Source organism: Scyliorhinus torazame, chromosome 8, assembly GCF_047496885.1.
Source record: "Scyliorhinus torazame isolate Kashiwa2021f chromosome 8, sScyTor2.1, whole genome shotgun sequence".
NCBI classification, from domain to species: Eukaryota; Metazoa; Chordata; class Chondrichthyes; order Carcharhiniformes; family Scyliorhinidae; genus Scyliorhinus; species Scyliorhinus torazame.
The window spans coordinates 104,915,809-104,936,977 of record NC_092714.1 but is presented as its reverse complement, the minus strand read 5'-3'; the positions used below and the strand labels follow the sequence as shown (position 1 = coordinate 104,936,977).

At 47.4% G+C, this 21,169-nt stretch overlaps 1 protein-coding gene across 15 annotated transcripts in view; it reads left to right on the top strand.

The window, feature by feature from the left end:
• The window catches only part of dmd (dystrophin), a 3,042,490-nt gene that overhangs the window by 1,021,188 nt on the left and 2,000,133 nt on the right, over positions 1–21,169 (top strand). For 13 of the 15 annotated variants that reach the window (XM_072513983.1, XM_072513978.1, XM_072513988.1 and 10 more), the window contains one exon: positions 12,804–12,914. The exons of the other annotated variants lie outside the window; for them this stretch is intronic. In XM_072513983.1, the coding sequence (XP_072370084.1) occupies positions 12,804–12,914 (111 nt within the window). The remainder of the gene's footprint in view (positions 1–12,803; positions 12,915–21,169) is intronic. 15 annotated transcript variants of the gene reach the window in all.

Genomic DNA, 21,169 nt, shown 5'->3' with positions numbered 1-21,169 from the left:
TAGTCAAAAATAGTTGACAATTATGATCACTTTTGAGTAACAACCTAAAGGGTGACAGCAAACATGATATGGTAATGGCATTTTCATTCCAAAATAATTTCCAACCCAGAAATATTCAAGTGAAATAATATGTTACATTAGAACCATGAAATAAGTCAGCCAATCTTCATGGTGACTACTGCCATGGTTTAGTGGAAATCTTGATCACATTGCTCATTTGAAAGCTGCTCTGATTGTTTACATCTGAGTGGAATAATATGGAAATATTATGGGTGGAAAGGAAGAATAAAATAGTGAAATGTGTGGAAAGAATAAAATAGAGTGCATGTAATTGGGGCTAAAATTGGAAAATGAGCTAATTAGATAAATGATTAACAATACTTTACTGAAAATTATATGGTATTAATATACACAGAGGAACATAGGGGTATAAATTTGTCCTGGGCAGAGTTTTTAAATATATCGGCAGAAAATTTATCTTGCCAATAATCAGTTTCGTAGTTCAGCTAATTTTCCTCTCCATTGAAGTCCATTAGTAAAATGAATGATCAATACGCTGTTCAGCCAACCAAAATAAGCCTCTGCCACCATTTTTAAAACTATGCCTTTCCATATCCATTTTGATGCCGCTTCCTTGACTTTTGAGACTTGGGGCCAGTATCTTGCTACCAATACCGGCAGAACAAGTCAGGAAATAAGTGCCTTCAGCAATCAGGATGTGCTTCCCAAACCTTTTCTTCTGTAACCACATTCCAATGCTTTGCACGTGGTGCAACCCCAGAATGAAATTCTGAGAATTTTGAGTGGAATGAGGGTTTAAAGAGCAGGGATACAGGCAACAAAAGAAAAATTGAAGATGTCTGTCTTTTTGCAGGGTCCGTTGGTGTCAACGATTGGGCCTCAGATATCATTGGACTAGGCCATGCCCACAGGCCAAAAAAAGGAATATTTAAGGAAGCCTAGCAGCTGATCCCAGGATTGTTGATCTGAGTCTCTGCTTGTGACTCCAATTGCTCTTCCTATTACTCCATCAGGGGTTGCAACGCACAGTTTGTGAACTCTTCGGGCGGGATTCTCCGTCGGCGTGATCCTCCGCTTCGCAGGCAGCACACTCACACCTGGGGATTTCCCGATGGCATGGGGAGGCCACAATGGGGAACCCCATTGGCCAGCTGCGGGACGGAGGATCCTGCTGCCGGCAGGGGCGTTCTGCACCAGAAAACAAGTGCGGCGGGATGAGAATCCCACCCCAGATCTATGGGGCTCCCGATAATGCGAATCAGATAAAATGGGTTGCATCATAATAGTTTTCTGCATTCTGCATAACATGGCAATGTAAAGATGGCTAGTGTTGTAGGAGATGCAGCATCAAGAATGTGCAGACTCTGAAGAATTGGATGAAGGTCAAGAGTACCACAAGAAGGAGGGGCAGCACAGCACATTGCATCTCAACAGGGCAAGGATAATGATAGAACTCTGTCCTGTTCAGTCTGCTTTTCTGAGAAGTGAATGCACAGTTGGTGTGTATCCATGCTCAACTCCATGGAGAAGACAGTGCTGGCAATCATTGGTGCAACCACTGCCAAAAATGGGCTGGAACCATTGGCGATGATGGGATATTCTTAACTCATGCACCTTCTCAAATCCAACTTCCTCCTCATCTCACAACATCTTCTGGTGCACAAGCAGATGCTTTAAGCATGTCTCTCTTTCCACTTTTCCATCAGTGTAAGCCTACTCGTGTGCATTTCTCTTTTCAGGTATCAAAGAAATGTCACTTTGTCAAACACTGGTCTGTGCCATTTATGCCACTCACAGCCTCAAACCTACAGGCACAATGGAGCCATATTTTGCAAACAACCTTCTCAGTGATACTGGCAGAAGGATACATATTGACCTAACTCTTCTGGCCTCCTTTGAAATGGTGCAGTGGAACCTGTTAATGATCTAACATCTCATCCAGAATATGGCACTTACAGTAGGGCAGTATTCCCTCATCACTGCACTGAAATGTCAGTTTCAATCATGAGTTTAGGCCTCTGGAGTGGGTCTTGGTGCTATCACTGAGCTTAGGCTGACACCATTGCCTATCTGCTTCTTTTGCTGACACTCTGCTCATGCAGGCAAATAAACTGAGATTGTAATTTATTTTAATCAGAAGTCCCATTTGTGATAAAGGTTATTTCAAAACCCCATATTGTAGTGAATTGTTTCATTACCCAAGTTCTCAACCCACAGTGTGCTTCTTAAATTAAGGTTTAATAACTTGTTCAATTAAGTGAGATGCTCTCTCAGTGGCTTTAGCAGAGTTGGCAGGAGACTGCTGTTTCTCAGGTGCACTTCAGAGATGGTCCTGACTAATATATTTTTATGCTGTTGGTAATGGGGCTTTTCTTTCATTAATGTTGATCGAGAATTGAAATTGGGGTGGCGGTGCTGGTTGGGGGCGGAGAGCGCCTCATCCGAATCCTGATTCACTTAGGTTATTTGACAAATGTTCATTATTCAAATCAATCAATACAGTTGCAATATGCACCTTTGAAGCAGGGATTTAGTGCATATGCACTATAGTAGCTCATGGTTAAAATATGCTGGACAGTGAAGGCAGCATATGGGATTAGAGGGGGTATCGGTGTGGGCGCCAATATGTGATAATCATTGGTTCGCTCCGGGGGACGGGAGTTTCGGGGGTGGGCGTGGGCAGGGATCGAGAGATTTGTGGATCTCTTTATTGATGAGGGTTTCCCGAGCCGAGAGGAGCTGGAGGAGGGGTTTGAGTTGCCCGTGGAGAATGGGTTCCGGTACCTGCAGGTGAGGGATTTTGTGCGGAGGCAGTTTTCGACCTCCACGTACCTGCTGCCCCAGGGGCGACAGGATAAGGAAGTGGCGAGAACGGGAGTAGGAGACGGAAAGCTCTGAGTGGAAGAGCTGGGTGGGGAACTGGAGGCCGGGTTATGGGAGGAGGCCCTGAGGAAAGCTAATACATCCTCGTTGTGCGCCATGCTCAGCCTGATACAGTTTAAAGTGGTCCACAGGGCACACATGACTGGCCCAGATGAGCAGGTTCTTTGAGGAGGTGGAGGATAGGTGAGTGTGTGTGTGTGTGTGGGGGGGGGGGTCCTGCACATCATGTCCATATGTTTTGGGCACGTCTGAGGCTGAGGGGTTTCTGGCAGGGGTTTTCTGACGTCATGTCAGAGGAAATTACTGGAGAGAATTCTTCGAGACAGGATCTACTCCCATTTGGAAGCAAATGGACGTACTAGTGAGAGGCAGCACGGTTTTGTGAAGGGGAGGTCGTGTCTCACTAACTTGATAGAGTTTTTCGAGGAGGTCACAAAGATGATTGATGCAGGTAGGGCAGTGGATGTTGTCTATATGGACTTCAGTAAGGCCTTTGACAAGGTCCCTCATGGTAAACTAGTACAAAAGGTGAAGTCACACGGGATCAGGGGTGAGCTGGCAAGTTGGATACAGAACTGGCTAGGTCATAGAAGGCAGAGAGTAGCAATGGAAGGATGCTTTTCTAATTGGAGGGCTGTGACCAGTGGTGTTCCACAAGGATCAGTGCTGGGACCTTTGCTGTTTGTAGTATATATAAATGATTTGGAGGAAAATGTAACTGGTCTGATTAGTAAGTTTGCAGACGACACAAAGGTTAGTGGAATTGCGGATAGCGATGAGGACTGTCGGAGGATACAGCAGGATTTAGATTGTTTGGAGACTGGGGCGGAGAGATGGCAGATGGAGTTTAATCCGGACAAATGTGAGGGAATGCATTTTGGAAGGTCTAATGCAGGTAGGCAATATACAGTGAATGGTAGAACCCTCGAGTATTGAAAGTCAGAAAGATCTAGGTGTACAGGTCCTCAGGTCACTGAAAGGGGCAACATAGGTGGAGAAGGTAGTCAAGAAGGCATACGGCATGCTTGCCTTCATTGACCGGGGCATTGAGTATAAGAATTGGCAAGTCATGTTGCAGCTGTATAGAACCTTAGTTAGGCCACACTTGGAGTATAGTGTTCAATTCTGGTCGCCACACTACCAGAAGGATGTGGAGGCTTTAGAGAGGGTGCAGAAGAGATTTACCAGAATGTTGCCTGGTATGGAGGGCATTAGCTATGAGGAGCGATTGAATAAACTCGGTTTGTTCTCACTGGAACGACGGAGGTTGAGGGGCGACCTGATAGAGGTCTACAAAATTATGAGGGGCATAGACCGAGTGGATAGTCAGAGGCTTTTCCCCAGGGTAGAGGGGTCAATTACTAGGGGGCATAGGTTTAAGATGAGAGGGGCAAGGTTTAGAGTAGATGTACGAGGCAAGTTTTTTACACAGATGGTAGTGGGTGCCTGGAACTCGCTACCGGAGGAGGTGGTGGAAGCAGGGACGATAGTGACATTTCAGGGGCATCTTGACAAATACATGAATAAGATGGTAATAGAGGGATACGGACCCAGGAAGTGTAGAAGATTGTAGTTTAGTCGGACAGCATGGTCGGCACGGGCTTGGAGGGCCGAAGGGCCTGTTCCTGTGCTGTACATTTCTTTGTTCTTTGTTCTTTGAAATAAAAGTGAGGGTGGTTCCGAGTCCAGAGATAACATAGTTTTGTACAATAACCTTCTACTTTCGGAATGTGAATGAATCTTAGTAGTGTATAAAATTTATGGTTTTGTTCGTTAACAAAGCTTTGTGGGAAAGCAGAATAGAGAATGCAACACAGCGGTGGCGATCTTCGGTGTGTCGAAAGACCCGGGAATCCAGGGGGTGGGAGATGCCGACATCCTTGCCTTTGCCTTCCTGGTGGCCCGGAGACGGATCTTACTAGGGTGGAGGGGCCGGAGCCCCCGAAGTCTGGCGTGTGGGTTAGCGACATGGCAGGGTTTCTCAGACTTGAAAAAACTAAATTCGCTTAGAAGGGTTAGTTGCAGGGGTTTGCTCGGAGGTGGCAGACGTTCATCGACTTCTTTGAGAAAAATTAAACTGTCGGGGGGGGAAGGGGAGGCATGAGAGGTGGTTGGGGAAGGTGGCACTGTTTGTGTAAGGCATGTTGGCTGGCCCGAGGGGGGGGGCGTTTGTTGGGTAAATTATTGTGATTTTGTTGAAATTTGATGTTTAAAATTGTTAAAATTGTAAATGCCTCAATAAAATATTTTCTTTAAAAAATGGTAAAAATATGCTTTGCGGAAGTGATGATGAGCCATTTCACACCAATATTGCACTCTCCATATCAGGATGGACAATCATTTTGTCATTTACGCTTGTTAAGTGACTCGTTAGCAACTTGAGATGTGTTCAATGATCACCATTGCAGGTGCAGTATGATTACCTTTTTCCCTTCCCATGAACATCATCATCTGGAAGTGCCCACTTCAAAATGACAAGTTCCTGTGATTTTGTTAGCATGCCAAAACTAGTAATAAGGAAATTAGTATTTAATCTACTTAAAAAAAGAGAAATTATAGTTGTTAGTGAGAGTTGTGTTGAACATTCCAAAATAAACGTCTTAGGTTGAGATTGGAGCTCCATTACGAACGGCAAGGAGGCTGATGAAATTAATGTGTAATATTTCTGAATAGACTAAAATAATTTATGGCACATTGACTGGTACAGAGACTCATGAGATTCATTTGATGATAATTCCATTCTTATTTTCCCTTCGCCAGTGTCTTGCAGTTACACATAAAAGCAGTCAAGAGGAGAGCAGGTGGTGAGCTCCTCCATCTAGGCATCCAGCACTGTTGCAGTGCACAACATGGGTCATTAGGATGTGCTAAAGATTGGACTAGAGTTAATTCTTGACCAGGTTCCTTTGTTCTATATGAAAGTACCTGACCTCTGCTTGATGCCTTTGCTCCCAGTATGCCAAAACTTGAAAATATAGTGGTAAAGGTCTTAGTTAGCTGCTCTTTGATACAGTACATTTTAGCTTCCATGGTGGAATGCCACTCTGTCCGGAATAATCTTAATCTGAAGAGATTTATTAAATATATCAGGTGCCGATAAACAGTTAAGATATATGTGATTAATGAGGAGAAGCTGCAGGGATAAAGTAGGGAGATGGAGGCCTTATGGGTGCGGATGGGGGTGGGTTCCTGTCAGGGGTCGGGGTTGTGAGTACGAGCAACGGTGCCACTATTGTTTGCCCCAGGAAAGTATTCGGGAAGTCCTATGGTGGTAGCCACGCTGAAGATTTGGAGGCAATTCCGGCGGCACTTCAAATTAAGGGCAGGCTCGAGGGTGATGCCGATAAGAGGGAACCATGGGTTTGAGCCAGGGAGGATGGATGCAACGTTCTGGGGATGGGAGGAGAGAGGGGTGAAGGAGATGAAGGATTTGTTTTTGGAGAGGCAGTTCACAAGCTTGGAGGAGTTGGAGAGGTTTGGGCTCCAGCATGAGGGGGGCTTCAGATACATGCAGGTGCGGAAATTTGCGAGATATGTCTTCCCGAATTTTCCGGTGGCACCATCCTCTACGTTGCTGGTGATGAGGCTGGAGGGTGGGGTTGTTTCGCCGATTTACGATAGGATCATGGAGGAGGATAAGGTCTCCATGGAAGGGATTAAGACCAAGTGGGAAGAGGAGCTGGGGATGACATTGGAGGAGAGTTTATAGTGCGAGGTGCTGCGGAGGGTTAATGCCTCAATATCGTGCTTGAGGCTGGGGTTGATTCAATTAAAACTGATGCACAGTGCACACTTAACAAAGGGGAGAATGAGCTGTTTGAGGGGGTGGAGGATAGCTGCGAACAGTATGGGAGAGGCCCAACGAATCATGCTCATGTGGTCTGGTCCTGCCTGAAGTTTGAGAAAGTTTTGGGTTGTTTTATAACACCATGTCAGAGGTCCTACACATAGATTTGGAGCCGGGTCCCCTGGTGGCCATATTCGGGGTGTCAGACCTGCCAGAGTTGCAGATGGGTGTGGGGGCAGATGTCTTCGCCTTCGCCTCGTTGAACGCTTGCAGGTGGGTCCTGTTGGGGTAGAGGTCACCTTCTCCCCACTGTGCCCTGGCATGGCTGGGTGATCTAATAGAGTTCCTATACTTGGAGAAGGTTAAGTTTGTCTGAGTAGGGAAGACAAGGGGTTCCACAAAAGATGGGGTTTGTTTATTTTACACTTTGGGGATCTGGTTACCGTCAAGGGGTGCGGGGACAGTTTTCTTTTGGGGGGGTGGGTATTTGTGCTGGGTTTGAGTCCTTTGTAAAAATGTTAAAATATTGAAAATTTGAATACAAATATTTTTTTAAGAGATATGTGATTCATTTAGTACTAAAAAATACTCTAATATAGGAAAAGAGCTTGCATTTTTCAAAGATATTTCATATCCATTGTTTCTTCCGAGCATGTTCTTGCCAATGAAATATTCCAGAAGTTTAATTGTTGTTGGAATGTAGGCCATTGTGGCAGCATGTACTTCGGGTGTGATTCTCCCGTCTCGTTGCACTCTCACTTGACCAAAATGCAGGTGAATAGCGGGAAAAGCCAAAAACAAGAACTGCGCCGAGCACCAATCAGCTCGCTATGCAGCCGGCCGGCACCTGTGGGCGAAATCGGGATCTCGCCGTAGCGTGACCAGAACCCAATTATCATCATTTAAGCCCTATTTTCATACAATTAACTGGAGCAACCCTATATTCAATGGCCTCCCATCATTCAGCGGCCTCCCCAGCAAGTGGTCACGCTGGCGCGATTAGTACTCCTTTTGAAAAGTGTGAACCTGGCAGAAGGGCTTCTCTGGCGAGGTAAGTAGCCATCTTTACTCAAAGACAAAGAGCCCGGGGATGATGGGCTTGCCACCCCAGTGTTCGGAGGAGTTGGGGACCATCCGTTGAGGTTGGCGGACCCCTCTTCAGAGGTGGGCCACCATGGGATGATGGATGGGAGGCACTGGGGGAGGCAACCATGCGCTGCATCACCCATAACCCCCATAGACTGCCGAATCCTCCGGCTGTGCGGCTGAAGGCTATTGCTAATCGTGAATTGACATTCTTGGTGGAGTGAGCACTTCACACAACCCAAGTGGATTCCTGTGGGTGGCAGGCCATGTAGCATGTGGGACCCATTGCCCAGCATCCCAATCACACCTTGATGCCTGGACACTGTGCCTGTATACTGTGGGAAGCAACACAATACATGCAGCAGCCAACATCTGATCATCCAGGAGATGGGACACAACTCCGGGGACATGTCCATGGCTGGAGGGTGGGTGAGTACCACGGGGAGGGGGAGATGCCTGGAGAAAAGGGCCAAAGGTTCGGAGGTTGGCCCGCATTGTGGAAGAAAGTGACAGACGCATCATTCCAGTTGTGTACAACAGTGTTTATTGTGTGTAACAATTCCCCACTCTCCTGATGGTGCTACCCTCCCCCCCCCCCCCCTCTCTCACACTGTACCTTCCCGGCCCCCCTAGCTCTACCACTACATCTTGGTGTTTCCCCAGGATGCGTATCAGAGGTGGAGCCAGCCAGCTGCTTACCTTGTCTGTGGCCTTCGATGCCTCTGGCGGGCGTTCTCTGGGCCTGTTGGCCCCCAGCTCACTTGTTGGTGGCACATGTTCTGGGTGCTGACTGTGAGATGCGACCTCATCAGAGGGGTGTAACTCGTGGGAACTGGTGGCCACCGTCGCCACTCCATGGGACGGGTCCATGTTGGCACCCGGCACCCCCTCCTCCCGGTTGGTGCCCATTGGGTCCTGGGGTACACCTTGGGATGGAAGGGCAGCTGGTTTGAGCCCTGCTGTCCCTGCATCATCTGGCTCTGCCAGCCCTTGCGGTTCTCCATAGTCTGCACCACCGTGTGGATGCTCTTGGCGATGCTCCTCAGTGACTGGGACATGCTATGCAGCGCCTCGGCAATACCCACCTGCAACTGGGACAAGCTCCGTAACCCCTAGGCCATTCCCACCTGAGAGCAGGGCATGTCCTGCAGAACATCATCAAAGTCAGCCTGGTACTGGGTGACATCACCCAACAAGTCAGACATTCTGCCGAGACACTCAGCCATGGCCGTCACTGACTGCTCGACACCTTGGACACCTTTGTTTATGGTGCCGACGCCGTGCATAAGAATCTCCACTGCGGTCGCCATCCTAACAGTGTTGGCCTCGGTGCCATAGATTGCCGGAAATATCTCTTACGCTCGCAGCTTCTGGGACTCCTCCAAATGGCTATGGCCCTGCTGGAGTGTCGCTGACATCTCCCTCTGAAAACCTGGCCGCTCCCTAATATCTCCAATAGCTCCGAGATGACCTTTTCCACAGGATCAGCAGCAGGCTGGGACCCAACTGGGTCCTGGGATCTAACAGGCCCCCGACTGCTGTCATGCCTGGGGATTCCTTCCTCCACTTGATGTGCATCAGCAGCAGTGTGGTGCTCATCAGATTGTACCCCATACGCCTGACCATTAACATTTCCCACCGAGATGCGTGTATCTGCGCTGGTGGAGGGTGGGGATAAGGCTGTGATGCCTCAATCGTGTCTTCCTCAGAACTCTCCTCTGAGGTGTTCTCTTGGGAGGCCTTCCAGGATGGACTGGTGCCATTGGCTGGAGGACCTGCCGGAGAATGGACACGTGGTCAGTGGGAGGGATGGGTACGTCAGGAAGGCAATAACAACTTATGTTTGACAGGTCCTTTGGCTGAGGCGCCGTGGCTCCTCACCTCAGTGGCATCCGCCAGCCTCCGCATTGGTTACCACTCTGGCCTCGGCCATCCCATCACCTCCACGGCATGCTCCTCGAAGGTGGTGAGGATTCGTATGTACGGCACACCACTGCCAGTCTGGGCCCTCCTGGCGATTGTGGGAGAGCTTTTCCCAAGGAGACAGAGAGAGGACATCATTAGCCACATGAGTGGTTCACTGTGGTTGGGGACTGGGGTGTGCAGGAAGATTTAGGGGGAGTTGAAGGGAGAGGGGAGTGGAGGGAGGGTTAGGGGTCACTTGGAGGGTTGGGGAGTGGACGCTCACGAGGGGGCAGAAATATCTCGGTGGGGGGGGGGGGGGCGGGAAGTGGACTTTGGTATTTACTCATGTGCTGCCCTGTGCAGTGCTTTTCCAGCACTGGAGGCCAGTCCTCCAGGTCCCACTCCCGGCGCTCAGAGCCACTGCTACCTCGTCCCAGGCAGCACTGGCTGCCCTATGGCTGACCCTCCAAGACCCTCGGGGGGTAAAGGACATCCCTCCTGGCCTCCACTGCATATAGGAGCCTCCCCAGATCTGCATCACCGAATCATGGGCCGGTGTCCTCATCGCCATTGTTGCGAGCTGGCTGTGGTTGGCTGAGCATGTGCAGCTTAAGTGATGCTTGACCTTGTTACCGGGGATGCTGGCGAACGTGGTGCTGGCTAATCAGCTGATGAGCCTTCATTTGTGGCGAGAGGCCTCATTAAGTCAACCAGTTAATGTTGAATAGAGTTGCCGGCCTCACTGGCCGGGCGCTAGGAAGCTCACGGCAGTTCCTGCTCACTACCACAGAAACCTTTCCGGAGAATCGCATCCTTCGTTTTTCTTCTCCAGCTTTTGGTTGAGAAGAAATTATTGGCCAGGTCAGCTGACTAACTAGATTATGGGCAGAATTTTCGAGCCGTTCCCGCTAGTGGGCAACATGGTAGCATAGTGGTTAGCACGATGGCTTCACAGTGCCAGGGTCCCATGACCGATTCCCGGCTTGGCTCACTGTCTGTGCAGAGTCTGCACGTTCTCCCCGTGTCTGCATGGGTTTCCTCCGGGTGCTCCGGTTTCCTCCCCCAAGTCCCGAAAGATGTGCTTTTAGATAGTTTGGACATTCTGAATTCTCCCTCTGTGTACCCGAACAGGCGCTGGAATGTGGCGACAAGGGGCCTTTCACAGTAACTTAATGTAATTAACTTTAACTTCGTGTTAATGTACCTTTAACACTAACTTAGTGTTATTGTAAGCCTACTTGTGACAATAAAGATTATTAATATTAGTGGTTTCTTCCAATCCTGCCAAAGGCGACCCCAATGGCAGGATGGGTGAGCCATGCAAAATGCCGTTGAAATCAACGTGACTGGGAAATCCCCCCATTTGTCTTGTTTGTCTTTTTACCACAACTGCAAAAACTTCTCTCGGCAAATGATCAATAATAAATTTTCAAAAACTGCATACAAGAACTTGAGTTTCAAGTTTCTGTTAACTCCTATCATAACCATTCTCATATGCCGGTGATTTCGTTCTGTGAAATGATTATGTTTGAGTTTTTTGATTGTTTAAGACTTCATCCACCCATGACTTACTCAGCGTGGCAACCTCTGGTGGATTGCCACTCTTGACAGACTTACCCAAGCTGTAATTGCAAAGCTCATGTTTCGCCCAACCTTGTGCACTTAGGTTGGGTGAGTCAGCAGCAGCGAAGTGCACCCATGGCTTCTTTGCTGCAGAGAGATGATACACCCCCATTTTACAACACTAATTGCCGAACGGGGGAGGTGTGTAGGTGTGTTGTCGGGTCAGACTGGGAGGGTTTGGACTGACCAGGTCGCTCTAGGAGTTGACTGGGAGGTGGGGGACGGGGGGGGTGGGGGTGGGGGATTGCGAAGGGGTTGGGCAGGGAAAGGGGGGGGTTGGATCCGGTTGCACCGGGAGGCGTAGTTAGGGGGTGGGGGAGGTAAGGGTGGGAGATGCGGGTGAGGATTGGGAAGGCGATGGTGAGAATTGGGAAGGCGGGGGACAGTGTGTGGATGTGGTGGGCCCGCTGGGAGAGTCAAGTGCGTGCAGGGTGTCCAGTTCAAGGCTGGGTCTGGGTTTTTTAAATAGTTACACTGGAGTTTGAAGTGATTTGTTCCTTCTAACTCTTTCAGAATAACCATTAGGGTAAAACTGGCAGAACCATCTGAATGAGCGATTTAAATTGCTTCTGTTGGGTCTTGGGATGTTGGCACAGTGGTTAGCACTGCTGCCTCACAGCGGCAGGGACTTGTCTTCAATTCCAACTTTGGCTGACTGTGGAGTTTGCACATTCTCCCCATGTCTGCATGGGTTTGCTGCGGGTGCTCCGTTTTCCTCCTACTGCCCAATGATATCCAGGTTAGGTTGATTGGCCATGCTAAAATTGCCCCTTAGTGTCCAAAGATGTGCAGGTTAGGTGGGGTTACGGGGATGCGGCAGGAGAGTGGACCTAGATGGGGTGCTCTTTCAGAGGGTGAATGCAGACTCGATGGGTTAAATTGCCCCTTCTCTACTGTAGGGATTCTATGGTTCCCACAGAAGTTCGCACTTCTGGGCAATTGTCGCGAAACCGTTACATGGGAACTTCTTCGAGGGATTCCCCAGCGCATCATTGGGTACCCCTAAATGCGCCACTGGGAAACCCAGAAGTTATGAGCCTGTGAGATATAATTTCAGTTTTCGGAATAACCTGGGAGGTTCAACATTGTCCCACTAACCCCATGATCCACTAACATGAAGACTTTCTACAAGGTTGCTGATTGGAGTGCCATACAGAAATTAGGTTTTCTACCTCAGCTAGTGAAAAGCTAATATGTTTGGCTTAAAGGCAAGTTGACATTTGATTCTTCTCAAAGGAATTGCTTCTCATGGGAATTGTCTCAGCTGCTTTTGATTTTAGTGATGGAGGAGCTTTCAATTCCTGCTTTCATTTGTTTTCGTACTTCTGTATCTTCCTCCAATAAAAATAGCCATTGGAGTGAGCAGTATTATTGTGTAGATTTCTTGTGGTGTTGCTGAGAATTCTTCACTCGGTTTATGTTTGTTGTTCATATTTTTCTACTTGCTTGACACCCTTTCCACAATATTTGTATGCTTTTCCCAATTTCCCTCTTTTAGATCACAGTCCATGTACGCACTCCTTCACCTTCTAAACGCTACAAAAGCTATGCCTACACACAAGCTGCTTACGTTATGTCTTCTGACCAAAAAATGGACCTCGATGCAAAGGTCTGTCATCACTGCATGATCTTCTCACCTTGCTTGTTCTTCTAATTTCATTCAGCGAGTATTTGTGAGTTAGACTGAATGGATCGACTTGCTGCTCTTATTATTAGAAACTAACAAAAGTCTGCATGTACCAGTTGTAGACGTGAATGATTTATGATGTATGCTTTGAGGACTGTTGTGAGCTTTTGTATGCTATTGTGGGCTAAGGCTTTACTAATTACTTTTATCCATTAGTTTTGTTGAATTGCAAGCACCAAGGGATATAATCAGTTCACACTGTATGCATTGCACTTCCACGTTTATTGATTTTTGTCACTATGCCACAAATTTGCTGCTGAATTGACCAACGATAGTATTCTGCATTGTTTAAAAGAACATTATCAATATTTAATGTCATTTTAATCATGGGTATCAGATTGGACTGACTTTTTTTCCTCTTTGAAGACTACTTTAAGCACTTAAATCCATTTATCTATTTCATATTGTTGCATTGTTAAATAAACATATGGACGATAGACTTTTCACATACCTTTTGTACAAAAAGATCTCTGGAAAAATGCAATTTTCTCTTTGCAGCTTAATTTCCTGGTTGCTTCCAGCATACAAATTTAGGTTTTATAGCACAAAATATGAGAAGAAAAATATCCCTTTCAAATTATAATAAAGAGGGTCGCGTATTGTTGCTACTTCCACTTTTCAAACTTAGTTCGAATTCACAACTTGCTCATGAGATATATATATCTCAATAGCTGACTAAAGGGAGGCAGTGAGTTGAGGTGATCTTAAACTAGTAATCGACAGGTCGCAAGTTATTCGTGGTGATATCTTTAGTATAATCATTATAAATATAGAATACTCTCGATGGTCCTTGCAATCGAAGGCACAGATTATGCTTGTTTCTTTGAGCTAATCTGTTTCTAGATAAAGTTTACTCTGTCATTAACAAGAGGAGTCTAAATTGGATCATCCTCTACTAGGTCTACTGTGAAACCAATATTATTTTAGATTCAGCTTTTTGAAACTGAACATTTAGGCAGCACGGTAGCATTGTGGATAGCACAATTGCTTCACAGCTCCAGGGTCCCAGGTTCGATTCCAGCTTGGGCCACTGTCTGTGCGGAGTCTGCACATCCTCCCCGTGTGTGCGTGGGTTTCCTCCGGGTGCTCCGGTTTCCTCCCACAGTCCAAAGATATGCAGGTTAGGTGGATTGGCCATGATAAATTGACCTTAGTGCCCAAAATTGCCCTTAGTGTTGGGTGGGGTTACTGGGTTATGGGGATAGGGTGGAGGTGTTGACCTTGGGTGGGGTGCTCTTTCCAAGAGCCGGTGCAGACTCGATGGGCCGAATGGCATCCTTCTGCACTTAAATTCTATGATAATATATGATAATCTATGATTTAAAATTATGGCAAAGAATTCGTTACATATCTGTGATAAAAGCAAATTACTGCGGATGTGGAATCTGAAACAAAAACAGAAAACGCTGGATAATCTCAGCATGTCTGACATCATCTGGGGAGAGAGAATGGAGCTAACATAGCGAGTTTCAAATGACTCTTTGTCAGAGCTTTGACAAAGAGTTATCCAGACTCGAAAAGTTAATTCTGCTCTCTCCACAGACGCTGTCAGACTTGCTGAGATTGTCCAGCACTTACTGTTTTTGTTTGCTGTATATCCGTGATTCATCTTTGAGTGTGCCTGTGTCCATTTCTATCTTTGGTTTTATTTTTGATTTCCGAGTTACATGCATCAGTAACAAATTAAGAGCAGAATTTTATGTTCAAGATGTATAAATGATGCTTAACACCATGGTAAAGTCCTTGTTAAAATGATATGACAAACATAGAACATAGAACAATACAGCGCAGTACAGGCCCTTCGGCCCACGATGTTGCACCGAAACAAAAGCCATCTAACCTACACTATGCCATTATCATCCATATGTTTATCCAATAAACTTTTAAATGCCCTCAATGTTGGTGAGTTCACTACTGTAGCAGGTAGGGCATTCCACGGCCTCACTACTCTTTACGTAAAGAACCTACCTCTGACCTCTGTCCTATATCTATTACCCCTCAGTTTAAAGTTATGTCCCCTCGTGCCAGCCATTTCCATCCACGGGAGAAGGCTCTCACTGTCCACCCTATCCAACCCCCTGATCATTTTGTATGCCTCTATTAAGTCTCCTCTTAACCTTCTTCTCTCCAACGAAAACAACCTCAAGTCCATCAGCCTTTCCTCATAAGATTTTCCCTCCATACCAGGCAACATCCTGGTAAATCTCCTCTGCACCCGCTCCAAAGCCTCCACGTCCTTCCTATAATGCGGTGACCAGAACTGTACGCAATACTCCAAATGCGGCCGTACCAGAGTTCTGTACAGCTGCAACATGACCTCCCGACTCCGGAACTCAATCCCTCTACCAATAAAGGCCAACACTCCATAGGCCTTCTTCACAACCCTATCAACCTGGGTGGCAACTTTCAGGGATCTATGTACATGGACACCTAGATCCCTCTGCTCATCCACACTTTCAAGAACTTTACCATTAGCCAAATATTCCGCATTCCTGTTGTTCCTTCCAAAGTGAATCACCTCACACTTCTCTACATTAAACTCCATTTGCCACCTCTCAGCCCAGCTCTGCAGCTTATCTATATCCCTCTGTAACCTGCTACATCCTTCCACACTATCGACAACACCACCGACTTTAGTATCGTCTGCAAATTTACTCACCCACCCTTCTGCGCCTTCCTCTAGGTCATTGATAAAAATGACAAACAGCAACGGCCCCAGAACAGATCCTTGTGGTACTCCACTTGTGACTGTACTCCATTCTGAACATTTCCCATCAACCACCACCCTCTGTCTTCTTTCAGCTAGCCAATTTCTGATCCACATCTCTAACTCACCCTCAATCCCCAGCCTCCGTATTTTCTGCAATAGCCTACCGTGGGGAACCTTATCAAACGCTTTGCTGAAATCCATATACACCACATCAACTGCTCTACCCTCATCTACCTGTTCAGTCACCTTCTCAAAGAACTCAATAAGGTTTGTGAGGCATGACCTACCCTTCACAAAGCCATGCTGACTATCCCTGATCATATTATTCCTATCTCGATGATTATAAATCTTGTCTCTTATATAATCTTGTCTCTGATTATAATCCCCTCCAAGACTTTACCCACTACAGACGTGAGGCTCACCGGTCTATAGTTGCCGGGGTTGTCTCTGCTCCCCTTTTTGAACAAAGGGACCACATTTGCTGTCCTCCAGTCCTCTGGCACTATTCCTGTAGCCAATGATGACATAAAAATCAAAGCCAAAGGTCCAGCAATCTCTTCCCTGGCCTCCCAGAGAATCCTAGGATAAATCCCATCAGGTCCCGGGGACTTATCTATTTTCAGCTAGTCCAGAATTGCCAACACCTCTCCCCTACGTACCTCAATGCCATCTATTCTATTAGCCTGGGGCTCAGCATTCTCCTCCACAACATTATGTTTTTCCTGAGTGAATACTGACGAAAAATATTCATTTAGTATCTCGCCTATCTCTTCAGACTCCACACACAATTTCCCATCCCTGTCCTTGACTGGTCCTACTCTTTCCCTAGTCATTCGCTTATTCCTGACATACCTATAGAAAGCTTATGAGTTTTCCTTGATCCTTCCTGCCAAATACTTCTCATGTCCCCTCCTTGCTCGTCTTAGCTCTCTCTTTAGATCCTTCCTCGCTACCTTGTAACTATCCATCGCCCCAACTGAAACTTCACACCTCATCTTCACATAGGCCTCCTTCTTCCTCTTAACAAGAGATTCCACTTCCTTGGTAAACCACGGTTCCCTCGCTTGACGCCTTCCTCCCTGCCTGACCGGTACATACTTATCAAGAACACGCAGTAGCTGATCCTTGAACAAGCCCCACTTATCCAGTGTGCCCAAAACTTGCAGCCTACTTCTCCACCTTATCCCCCCCAAGTCACGTCTAATGGCATCATAATTGCCCTTCCCCCAGCTATAACTCTTGCCCTGCGGTGTATAATTATCCCTTTCCATCATTAACGTAAACGTCACCGAATTGTGGTCACTGTCCCCAAAGTGCTCTCCTACCTCCAAATCCAACACCTGGCCTCGTTCATTACCCAAAACCAAATCCAACGTGGCCTCGCCTCTAGTTGGCCTGTCAACATATTGTTTCAGGAAACCCTCCTGCACACACTGTACAAAAAACGACCCATCTATTGTACTCGAACTATATCTTTTCCAGTCAATATTTGGAAAGTTAAAGTCTCCCATAATAACTACCCTGTTACTTTCGCTCTTATCCAGAATCATCTTCGCCATCCTTTCCTCTACATCCCTAGAACTATTAGGAGGCCTATAAAAAACTCCCAACAGGGTGACCTCTCCTTTCCTGTTTCTAACTTCAGCCCATACTACCTCGGAAGAAGAGTCCCCATCTAGCATCCTCTCCGCCACCGTAATACTGCTCTTGACTAGCAGCGCCACACCTCCCCCTCTTTTGCCGCCTTCTCTGAGCTTACTAAATCACCTAAACCCCGGAACCTGCAACATCCATTCCTGTCCCTGCTCTATCCATGTCTCCGAAATGGCCACAACATCGAAGTCCCAGGTACCATCCCATGCTGCCAGTTCCCCTACCTTGTTTCGTATACTCCTGGCATTGAAGTAGACACACTTCAAACCACCTACCTGAATACTGGCCCCCTCCTGCGACGTCAAATCTGTGCTCCTGACCTCTATACTCTCATTCTCCCTTACCCTAAAACTACAATCCAGGTTCCCATGCCCCTGCTGCATTAGTTTAAACCCCCTCAAAGAGCACTAACAAATCTCCCCCCCAGGATATTTGTGCCCCGCAGGTTCAGATGTAGACCATCCTGTCTGTAGAGGTCCCACCTTCCCCAGAAAGAGCCCCAGTTATCCAGAAATCTGAATCCCTCCCGCCTGCACCATCCCTGTAGCCACGTGTTTAAATGCTCTCTCTCCCTATTCCTCATCTCACTATCACGTGGCACGGGCAACAACCCAGAGATAACAACTCTGTTTGTTCTAGTTCTGAGCTTCCATCCTAGCTCCCTGAACGCCTGCCTGACATCCTTGTCCCCTTTCCTACCTATGTCGTTAGTGCCAATGTGAACCACGACTTGGGGCTGCTTCCCCTCCCCCCTAAGGACCCGGAAAACACGATCCGAGACATCACGTACCCTTGCACCTGGGAGGCAACATACCAAACGTGAGTCTCTCACGCTCCCACAAAATCTCCTATCTGTGCCCCTGACTATAGAGTCCCCAATTACTAATGCTCTGCTCCTCTCCCCCCTTCCCTTCTGAGCAACAGGGACAAACTCCGTGCCAGAGGCCCGTACCCCATGGCTTACCCCTGGTAAGTCCCCCCCCCCACAAGTATCCAAAGCGGTATACTTGTTTCTCAGGGGAACGACCGCAGGGGATCCCTGCACTGACTGCTTTTTCCCAGTCCCTCTTACAGTTACCCACCTATCTCCAAACTTTGGTGTAACTAATTCCCTGAAGCTGCTATCTATGACCCCTTCTGCCTCCCGAATGATCCGAAGTTCTTCCAACTCCAGCTCCAGTTCCCTAACTCGGTCTTGGAGGAGCTGGAGATGGCAGCACTTCCTGCAGGTAAAATCAGCAGGGACACTAACGGCATCCCTCACCTCAAACATCCTGCAGGAGGAACATTGCACTCCCTTCCCTGCCATTCCTCTAACTTTCTACCAAGATCTGGCTGACAACTAAATTAAATTTTTTATAAAAAATAATAATATAATAAAATATGGTACTTATCTCAGACCAATGGGTTTTATTATTAGGTTAGAGGAGGAGGGCGGGTGGGAGACACTACACGTGTAGTGTCTCGGGTTTCCTCTCCACCAGAATTTATTGGTGAGGGTCTTCCCAGACGTCCGCGGGTCGACTTCCTGTTCCCGCCTAAAACACTAATTTAAAAAAAAAAAAATTTCAGCTCCTGCTGAAATTGACTAACCAGCCAGCTCCACTCCCGCCGAAATCGACTGGCCTGCCCCTGCAAAGACAAGTGCTTTTAAAGGACAGACTTACCTCCCAGCAGCCACTTCCGCACTGCTCCCGCTGAAACTGACTCACCAGCTGTTCTCCCGCCGAAATCGACTGGCCTGCCCCTGCAAAGACAAGTGCTTTTAAAGGACAGACTTGCCTCCCAGCAGCCACTTCCGCACTGCTCCCGCTGAAACTGACTCACCAGCTGTTCTCCCGCCGAAATCGACTGGCCTGCCCCTGCAAAGACAAGTGCTTTTAAAGGACAGACTTACCTCCCAGCAGCCACTTCCGCACTGCTCCCGCTGAAACTGACTCACCAGCTGTTCTCCCGCCGAAATCGACTGGCCTGCCCCTGCAAAGACAGGTGCTTTTAAAGGACAGACTTGCCTCCCAGCAGCCACTTCCGCACTGCTCCCGCTGAAACTGACTCACCAGCTGTTCTCCCGCCGAAATCGACTGGCCTGCCCCTGCAAAGACAAGTGCTTTTAAAGGACAGACTTACCTCCCAGCAGCCACTTCCGCACTGCTCCCACTGAAACTGACTCACCAGCTGTTCTCCCGCCGAAATCGACTGGCCTGCCCCTGCAAAGACAAGTGCTTTTAAAGGACAGACTTACCTCCCAGCAGCCACTTCCGCACTGCTCCCGCTGAAACTGACTCACCAGCTGTTCTCCCGCCGAAATCGACTGGTCTGCCCCTGCAAATGCAAGTGCTTTTAAAGGACAGACTTACCTCCCAGCAGCCACTTCCGCACTGCTCCCGCTGAAACTGACTCACCAGCTGTTCTCCCGCCGAAATCGACTGGCCTGCCCCTGCAAAGACAAGTGCTTTTAAAGGACAGACTTACCTCCCAGCAGCCACTTCCGCACTGCTCCCGCTGAAACTGACTCACCAGCTGTTCTCCCGCCGAAATCGACTGGCCTGCCCCTGCAAAGACAGGTGCTTTTAAAGGACAGACTTGCCTCCCAGCAGCCACTTCCGCACTGCTCCCGCTGAAACTGACTCACCAGCTGTTCTCCCGCCGAAATCGACTAAAAATAAACTGATAAAGATATGCATTCAGATATAAGATACATTGGGGAGAAACCTATGCATCAGACTGTGCTGGTTTTCACTGACATTGCCAGTTGAATAGTGACTTGAAGGGTATCATATGATTGTAGCATCTGATAACCAGATGCCTTTGATAATCAAAATCAAATGCTAATTTCATTAAGTGGGTGTTGGGAATTTTGCATGTGTTGGAGATCTAATATTGATGGGGAGACCGTGACACAGTGGTAATGTCACGAGACTTGTAACCCAGATTGCTCTGGAGATATGGCTTCAGACCCCACCATGACAGTTGGTGAAATTTGAATTTGATCACTAAATGAGGAATTAAGAGCCATGTTGGTGATATAAAAATATCATCAATTGTTGTAAAAATACATCTGCAACTTTACCTGATCCGGTCTAGATGTGATTCCAGATAAGCAGCAATGTAGTTGACTCCTTAATGCCCTCCGAAATGGCCTAGCAAGCCATCAGTTGTATAAATCTACTACAAAAAAGTCAAAAAGGAATGAAACTGGACAGACCAACTGGCATTAACCAAGGCACTGGTAATAATAACGGCACAGCGAACCCTGTTGATCCTGCAAAGTTCTCCTTAGTAGCATCTGGGGCTTGTGCCAAATTTGGGAGAACTGTTCCAGAGACTAGTCCAGCAGCAACCTAACAGAATCATACTCATGGGATCATACCTTGCAGACAATGTCCCAGGCACCACAGTCATCATCCACTGGCAGAATAGACGCATCAGAGGTGACAGGACAATGTATACAGTCAGGAGGGAGTCCTCAACCTAGAACCCATGAAGTTTCATGGCATCAGGTCAAATTAGGCACTCCTGGTTGCCACCTACAAGCCCCCTCTCCCCCTCAGCTGGTGAATCAGTACCTCTCCATTGGTACTGGAGATTATCAATTGGAAGAAGCACTGAAGGTGGCTATGGCATAGAATGTTCTTTAGGCTTGGGACTTCAATGTCCATTACTGAGAATAACTTGGTAGCACAAAAATGCTTGCTGAGTCCTGAAGGATATAGCTGCTAGCTTGACCGTGTGTGTCATCCTCAACTTATCAGCTGAAGAGTAAAGAATGGACATAAAACCTGAATGTCAGAACAATAATCAGTACAGTTACTGA